This window comes from Poecilia reticulata, linkage group LG21 (assembly GCF_000633615.1).
Source record: "Poecilia reticulata strain Guanapo linkage group LG21, Guppy_female_1.0+MT, whole genome shotgun sequence".
Lineage (NCBI taxonomy): Eukaryota > Metazoa > Chordata > Actinopteri > Cyprinodontiformes > Poeciliidae > Poecilia > Poecilia reticulata.
In genome coordinates this window covers 983799-992632 of record NC_024351.1, presented here as the reverse complement: position 1 = coordinate 992632, position 8834 = coordinate 983799, and the positions used below count along the sequence as shown (strand labels likewise).

Below are 8834 nucleotides of genomic sequence, written 5' to 3'. Positions count from 1 at the left end.
AGACCAGTTCAATCCAGTTCAGACCAGTTCAATCTAGACCAGTCCAAACCAGACCAGTTCAATCCAGTCCAGTCCAGTCCAATCCATACCAGTTCAGTCCAGTCCAGTCCAGTCCAATCCAGACCAGTTCAGTCCAGACCAGTCCAGTCCAGTCCAGTTGAATCCAGACCAGTCCAGTCCAGTCCAGTCCAGTTCAGTTCAGTTCAGCCCAGTTCAGTCCAGTTCAATGCAGTTCAGTCCACCAGTGCGTCTCTAAACAATCATTTCAGTCAGATGAATTCCACGTTTATCCTGCTTATTAAAATGTTTCTGCTGGTTTCTAATTCTTTTCGAAATCTTTATGAATTAAATTTAAGACTTTCTGCTTCAACCTGCATACTGGGGATAAATGTCCTCTTAGCCAGTATGGGCCGCTAGCCACTAGTTAGCATTAGCATCAACTTCCTGAAATGAAGATGTCGACACACTTTTGCCTGAAAGAAAAAACTGTCCAACCGAGACAAAATTTAAGACGTGTGATTATTTAAGGCCGACTTGTTGTTTTCTGTTAACTGGTCTTAATTTAAGGCCTTAATATCAGATAATGAATGTTTTTAAGGACGTGTGGACCCCAGGTATCAACCCGCTGCAGGTCATGATGAAGTACTGAGTAGTTTGTCAGCATGAGGTCTAAAGGACGACGGCAGTGAATTCACTGCTAAAGCCAACTGACGATGGCCTGAAGGCAACATCTAAGCTTCATAACGTCAGAGCGCCTCGCTGTGATGAGCCTACTTCCTGTAAGCCAGGCGCTACAGGAAGTAGCTTACCGTTCCGTCCTCCATCATCCGCAGACACGAGCCGAAGTCGGCCAGCCGGATGTGACCGTTGACGTCCAGCAGAACGTTGTCCGGTTTGATGTCTCTGGAAAAGCAACATTTAGACGGTTAGCCGCCTGCAGGCTCCACCAGGGGGCAGCAGTGGAGCCGTTCCTCCGACGGCCAGCAGCTACCTGTGGATGTACTGCTGCTGGTGGATGGAGTGGATGGCCAGAACCATCTCTGCCACGTAGAACCTGGCCATGTCTTCGGGGAGACGGTCCTCAAACTTACTGAGCAGCGTCAGCAGGTCTCCGCCCACGTAGTAGTCCATCACCAGGTACTGCAGCACAGCAACCAGTCTGTCAACCAGGCTCAGCAACATCAGGCTGTTCAGAATCCACCACACCTACCAGGAAGTTGTCATCCTGGAAGGCGTAGTGCAGAGTGGTGATCCACTGACTGTCCCCTTTCACCAGGACGTCCCGCTCCTCCCGGAAACACGCCGTCTGCACAGAGGAGACGCCGGCGACATGTTGGCAACGCGTCGGCAACACGGCAGCAACGTGTCGGCAACACGTCGGCAACACGGCAGCAACGTGTCGGCAACACGGCAGCAACGTGTCGGCAACACGGCAGCAACGTGTCGGCAACACGGCAGCAACGTGTGATGAAGAGGAGGAGGAGGAAGGCTGGACTCACCTCGGCTCTCTTCAGCATCTCCCACTTGTTCAGGATCTTCATGGCGAACACGCGCTCCGTGTTCTTCATCTTCACCACGGCAACCTGCAGCAGCCAGAGCGTCAACACGGCCAACAATGGTCCAACACAAGCTGATTACTCTAATAATCAATAATCTATCGATGATTCTCATGATTAAACTGATGGATTCATCTTCAGTTAATTTGATAAATAAATTCTCTCTTTGGAGAGAATTCATGGTTTTGTGTCCTTGTGACGGATCTTTGATGAAAACTCAACATTTACGGGAAAAGATGCCGTTTGCTCGCTCTGCGTTATGCTAGTAGCAGTTAGCTTTCGTCAACAACTCTGTGGCGGAAGTGAGAGCGTTGCACAACGCAAATAATCATCCGGCCTGAAAGCATGGAGTAAATAGTAAAACATAATTAAACGAAGCTTTGAGGCAGATCGTTTGCCTCGAGGAATTTTAATAATCGAGGAACTAAAAACATTGGATGAATCTGTTCTGTTTAAAGATGGCCGCCGTCTCTGGACGGATAGTAAAGTTGTTCAGAGTGACAGGATGGTCAGCAGACGAAGGAAGAAAGCTAACAGCTAACAGCTAGCAGCTATTATGATGTAAAGGTCGGATAAATGCGACATGAACACTTTGCTCCTGGAACAAATCAGATTTCTTGGTCATAATGTTTTGCTCTTTGAACAAAGCCTTAGATGAATCCAACAGATCATCTATCAGAAATCAGGAATTTTACCTGAACATTTTTAGCAACCGACCGAATCAGGAGTTTCTAACGTTTCTACATGAAACCTGGAAACCAGGCAGGATGATCCGAAGGAAAGAAAGAAAATGTAGGATTGYTCTTCATTTATCAACAGCATCATCCTGCCACCGCCATACCCCACAAATTGTTCAGTTTTACAATCACCTGAGCAAATGCTGCAAACTGAAACAGTATTTTCTGTTTTCATGTTTTCTGATCTTTGGCGGCTGCAGGTTTCATTTCTCCACCAAGAAGTTTTAATGGAGTTTGTTTTGGGATTAAGCTGAGCTTCCAGAGCAGGTTCAGGGCAGAGCTGCACCTTTAAGAGCTTTGGTTGAACAAAAGCAGCCACACCTGGAATACCTGCCCGATCATGGCTCAGGACGGCTGCGGGCTGGCCACGCCCGCTCCGCTCCGCTCTGTGTGTGTTTGTGAGGACCGACCCGAAGCCGTCGGGGCGGGACGTTCCCCACAAGCACAGCAACACGGCGCTAGGAGTGTGTCTGAGTCCCGAGGCAGCGGGCAGGTGTGGCTGCGGCACACCTTTCCTCTGGTATGTGGGCAATGCACACACACACACACACACACACACACACACACACACACACACACACACACCAGCAGCGTGGATCAGCTGGTTGCTCAAGCGAGCGTTCAGCAACGCGCTCCTGAGGAACCTGTGAGCGAAGGAGTAACGCTGCAGCCTGAACAGGAAGTGCAGGAAACTCTCACTTCCTGTTGGACCTCATCCCGTCCACATCCTTCCTATTCTCAGGAATTTGGAATAAAATCCAAACCCAAAGGGAATTCAGAGCTGCTCTAGAAACTCTGTGACTATTGGTTACAGGTTTTAACCTCCGTCTGAGCTCGGCTGCTGGAAACGGACAGAAACACGAGTCCGGTCGGATCAGAACCGATCCCAGCCTGGAGGCATTCAGAGCTGGAAACAATAAGTCTCACAGCCGAGAGGAAGGACTTCCTGTAGGAGGGAATCCAGACAACTTCCTGCTGATCTAGAGTGATGTTTCTACGCTCCATGACTCACCAGAACCAGGCGGTCAGGACGCTGCTAGCATCCAGCCACCCAACGCCTGGCTGCGAAGCTAACATGCTAACTGACTTAGGAGGGAAATAAAACGTCTCGATTCATCGTTACGCAGATGACATTCAGATTTATCTTCATTTGAAGTCCAATCAGTTTTCAGCCAAATCAACTTTTGGATTTTATTCCAGCAGCCATGTTTCCATCCAATTCTCCCGCACATTTTCAGCAATTTTTAAAAAACGTTACAAAACAGAAAATGCTAATTTAGTATTCTCATCTTCTGGGTTGGAGCGAATCGATCCTGCCTTGTTACACAGCTACGCATGGCTGTGATAAACAGGAAGTAGAGGTTGCTAAGTAACGGAATTTCTTCAGTGTGGTGCCTCTGGTAAGGCTCCAGTGTTTGGAGACGTTCGCTACGTTTGAACTCATCTGGTAAACGTGTTTCCATTTCCCCTTAGCGCACCTTGTTTGGTCACGTGACCTTTGTTTGGTCACGTGACCTTTGTGTGGTGACGTGACCTTTGTGTGGTGCCGTGACCTTTGTGTGGTGACGTGACCTTTGTGTGGTGCCGTGACCTTTGTGTGGTGACGTGACCTTTGTGTGGTGCCGTGACCTTTGTGTGGTGCCGTGACCTTTGTGTGGTGACGTGACCTTTGTGTGGTGCCGTGACCTTTGTGTGGTGACGTGGCCTTTGTGTGGTCATGTGACAGTGATGTGGTCATGTGACAGTGATGTGGTGCCGTGACCTTTGTGTGGTGCCGTGACCTTTGTGTGGTGCCGTGACCTTTGTGTGGTGCCGTGACAGTGCTGTGAGCGTTAACTGAAGCAGGTTGGTCAGAATGTGTCTGACGTCTGTAATTATCAGCCCAAACATTAATTCTGCATGTTGCCGTCGGCTGAACCGACTCGTCGCCTCCCTGCTGCCGTCAGCATGACTTCGTACTGAAGCCCAGATGTTCAGAGTCGTAACTCGTAGCAACAGCAGCTGCTTCTAATCTGACGTGATGATCTATATTAATGGAGAAGTTAATAAATTCCCAGGGTGACGGTGACCTTGGACGGGTTGCAGCAGAACCACCTGGGGTGTTTGCACACCGAGGCCCGGCTCCCTGTTGGACCTGGACTTTGACTGGACCGTTATCGCAGCGAGGCGCTGCAGCCAGAGCAAACATCATGCTGGGGTCAAAGTTCACCAGCCAGCCTGGCCAGCAGCTCATGGACCCAGGTTCTGACCAACACTTTTAAAGTGGTTCTTTTGACCCGGTTTAGACCCAAAACCCCTCCAGCTTTAAAACGGTTTCCTCTCTACCCTAAGAGATTATTTAGCTTTTATTATTAACATTTTTAAATACATTTATTTATATTTATTAATTTTTATGTTAAGTTTGCAAAACAAAGGAAGGAAAGAAAATTATAAGGCCACAAGGAAGAGAGGAAGGAGATGAAGAAGGAAAGGAAACAAGAGAGGGATGCTTACAAAAAACAGAGGAAAGAAAGAATGAGAGAAAAAGAAAGTTAGAAATGATATAAAGAAAAACAAAGAAACAAAAACAGCAAAACCGAAAGAAAAACAAAAGGGAAGGAGGAATGTAAGGGAGGAATGTAGGAGTGAAAGAAAAACATGAAGGAGGGATGAAGGTCACAGAGAAGGAAAGAGACGACCTTTAGAGACCAGGACGGAAAATAACGCCTGGAAATCAGAAATATTCTCCCATTCCATGTCTATCCAGACCCGGAGAACCGGATCAGAGCAGAACCGGGTCAGAGCAGAACCGGGTCAGAGCAGAACCGGGTCAGAGCAGAACCGGACCACAGCAGAACCGGGTCAGGAGTCCTACCTCCCCGAAGGCTCCTCTTCCGATCACCTTCAGCATCTCGAAGTCGTCTCTCTTCAGCCGCATGTCCTTCACTCGGCTGGTGAACGGCTTCACTGCAGACACACAAACACACGTCGGACCTCAGAGGTTCTGGAGAACACCGGACCAACAGAACCGACCCGATCTGGAGGCGCTGAGGCCCCGCAGCATCTTTAATTCATCTGATCTGGGATCAGATTTATCTGGGTTACTCTGAAGCAGAGCCCAGAATAGAAACCACAGAACCAGAACCAGAACCGGACCCGAGCGCAGGCAGGACCTCAGGCCGGTTCTGGAGAACTTCCCAGACGGATCCGATCCAGATCTTTTTCCCCCTCGGAGAAGGATTTCTGCTGCGTCACCATGGCAACACGTGATGGAGCCTCAGTTTGTCTTCAGATCAAAGACTTCATCAGAAACGTCTGCGTTTCCCCGGCAACCGGCATCTCGTTCCCGCTCATCATCGCAGGAACGTCGGGTTAATCTGGACCTTCAGTGATTCAGGAGGTCCAGAAGGTCCGGACCTCCTGGACCTCCTGGACTGAGGTCCGGTGTTCAGATGAGGCAGAAGACCTTCACACCAGTCCAGCACGTTGGAGGAGGAATCATGCTGTGGTCCATGTTTTTAATCAGGTTCCGACCGGACGATGATCCAAACACAGAACCAACCGGGTTCTGGAAGGGACATTTCCACCGAGCGGTACAGAAACGGGCGGTCCGGTCCCACACCAGCCCCGGGTCCGTTTCAGCTGACGGCGCAGTCCGGTTAGGGCGGAGCTCCTGGCATCACTCAACACGTCTACAGAACCATCAGAACCTCTAAGATGATGATGATGAAGTCAACATCTGCAGTGTGACGAGAATTCATCTCAACTCTAACCAACCAGCTGGACCGGCACCGGCGTACCGACCCGTTCGGTGACCCGTTCGGTACCACTGAGAGGAAACGAGGCTCCAACCAGAAATCTGGTGAAAACACTAAAGTGCCACTCAGAGCCGCCGGTGGCAGTGAAGCCATGAAGAGCAGATGATGATGTCATAACCTGTAGGCATGGTGATGATGTCATAACCTGTAGGCATGGTGATGATGTCATAACCTGTAGGCATGGTGATGATGTCATAACCTGTAGGCAGGACTTGGATCCTGCGTGGAGAAAATGGTTGATATAAATCTTAACCTGATTGATCTTCATTCAGCTGTGAAATGTTTCATTTTCCTAAAAGAATAAAAGAAAACGTCTCAAATGTGGACCGCCTGGTTCTGAACAGATCCGTTACAGATAAGAGTCGTGGATTTGGTTCCGAACAGATCTGATCCCATCGTTTTGTCCGTTTTTTCTGCTGATGTCGTCACGCTTCGCTCAGCCGAGCCGAGCAGAACCTGATCGGAGCGTCTGAGCCTGAAGTAGCTCCTGGATCCAGGTCATTTAAATCAGGACAGGCTCTGAAACAGGGACAGACTGAACCAGGCCAAACTGGGCCACCAGGCAGCTGCAGCCTCCACGCTCAGCCGGGCCTGGTTCTGGCTGGGAGCAGAACCAGGCCCGGACCAGGACAGCCTGGAAACGGACCTCATCATAGGCCGGTTCCCCTCCGACTCCTCTACATTTTTAAGTGGTTGAATCAAGAAACCTGCAGATGATTAGATTTTTCGGTTTTAAAGGGGCAGTAACGTGTTTTCCAGACACATGGTGTCATTTTAATCCAGAACTTTTCACCTCCTGCTGTCAGAAAATTATACCAAATATGACAGGATACCTTGAAATTGGGCCTCTGTCTCTTTAAATCTCAGGCTCTTTCTGAAGCTCCGCCTCCAGGAAGTCACCCCAACATGGCTTCTCTATTAACCCTTTAAGGTTTTTACCATCATGGCTCTGAGCAGCAGCTCCTATGATGAGCTCAGCAGCTGTTTGCTAATTGCTGCTGGCTAGTCTGAAGGAGAAGAGAGGGGGAGGAGCTGCATCTCGAAGGCGGGGCTAGGTCCACCCAGGCGCTTTGGACAGCTGAATGGTTGCCATGGAGATTTAATGGTTTCTCAAACATGCGTGGAAGAAAGCAACACTGCAGGTTTGACTTTGACGACATTTTAACGTGACGCTGCCCCTTTAAAACCAGACCAGGAGATTTAAGTGAACCAGAAATCGGTACTGGCTCAGTTAAAGCCCGATCAATGGCCTCAGCTTGTTGGAATAATCCAGATGAAACCTTAGAGCTGGTACTCTGGATCTTCTCCGCATCATTAGAGGCTCCGTTGCGGTTCCTCTGCTCCTTCCTCCCAGGACCACACCCACAGCTTTCCCAGGGATCCCAGCGCAGATCCCTGATCGTTCCCATCAAAGCTCCTGTCATTTCCTAACCGGAAGAACCCCGCAGAACCCGTCCAGATGCTCCCGGTCCGGACCTGTTCATTGAGAAGAGCCGGTTCCGGTCTCGGTTCTTACCCCAGTTCAGGAACTCGGTGATGTGCTTCTCCCTCTTCAGCGGGGAGTTGGAGCACTCGGTGTAGAGGCAGAGCAGCAGGTCCAGCAGCGCCTCCACGCTCAGGCATCCCGCCTCCTTCTGCTCCAGCAGCAGCTCCTCCAGCCGCCGCAGCCGCTCCTGAGCCGACATCCTCCCCGGCCGGGACGCTCCGCTCCCCCGATCCGACTCCCGCCGCCGCCGCCGCCTGCCCCGCTCACCGAGTCCGCGCCGCCGCCGAGGCTCCGCTTCCTGCCGAGGCTGCTAGCAGCAGCTAGCCCGTTAGCTCCGGGAAAACATTCCCGACATTTTGAGCCGCCGGGATGTCGCAGAGTTCTGTCCGCCTTGCGCTCCGTCACAGCCGGCCCGTCGCGTCGTGAGCCGAACAGCCACCAGGCCCGCGGCTGTCCGCCCTGCACATCGGCTTTAATCCGGTAAATCTGGACTTTCCGCTCAGAAATCGGGACGTCGGTAAGAGCGTCGACTCTCAGGCTGACCGCCGCAGCTCCATGTCCCCCGGTCGGTCTATCAGTCCAGGAATGCAGCCAGGAGTTCCGAACCTGAGCCGACTGGACTCGGGGCGTCCGTCGGAATCGGGCCGCGGTGTACCGGGGGTCTACAGGCGGGTTTTGGTCAGTTTGAGGCGCCTGCCGGTGTGGCTGATCAGTGGGAATATGGCTGAATCCAGGTCGGATCATCCAGAACAAGTTGAACGTGATGAGCCTCATTTCCTGTCAAAGGAGCTTCAAAATAAAAGAAGCTCATTCAGCAGCGTTGAATAAGTTATTTGTAGTGTATTTTTGGTTTGTTTGAAATTTGTAATAGTTTTCTGAGTTGAAAAGCTAATATTATTTTTATGTGTATAGGGGGCAGATAAAAGTTAATACATCCTTCTGCTTCTTTTCATACATTATTTATTTTAGGTGTTACATGAACTATTTATATTTATTGTTGAGTGAATGAAATAAATAAAAAAATCATTATAAATAAAAAATTAAAGCTTGGTAGTAACTTTCCATCCATCCATCCATTTTCTTGCACTCTTGTCCTTAATGGGGTCAAGAGGTGCTGGTGTCTCTCCACAAACATTCTGGGCCAGAGGCGGGTCACCTGGCTGCCAGTCTGTCGCAGTGGTAGTAACTTTGTGACGCACAGTTAAATTGTTTACATAAGTTCCTTTATTTTATTATTATTATCCATCCATTATCTTAC

At 49.9% G+C, this 8834-nt stretch overlaps 1 protein-coding gene across 5 annotated transcripts in view; it reads right to left on the bottom strand.

Moving 5' to 3' along the window:
- Nucleotides 1–7798, bottom strand: part of cdc42bpb (CDC42 binding protein kinase beta (DMPK-like)) — a 26573-nt gene extending 18775 nt beyond the window's left edge. For all 5 annotated transcript variants that reach the window (XM_017302270.1, XM_017302273.1, XM_017302271.1 and 2 more), the window contains exons 1-6: nt 7607–7798; nt 5148–5239; nt 1500–1583; nt 1211–1306; nt 992–1140; nt 810–903 (exon numbers count right to left, since the gene is read on the bottom strand). In XM_017302270.1, coding sequence (XP_017157759.1) covers nt 810–903; nt 992–1140; nt 1211–1306; nt 1500–1583; nt 5148–5239; nt 7607–7775 — 684 coding nt within the window. In that variant the 5' untranslated portion in view covers nt 7776–7798. The remainder of the gene's footprint in view (nt 1–809; nt 904–991; nt 1141–1210; nt 1307–1499; nt 1584–5147; nt 5240–7606) is intronic.
- Nucleotides 7799–8834: the final 1036 nt, after the last annotated feature.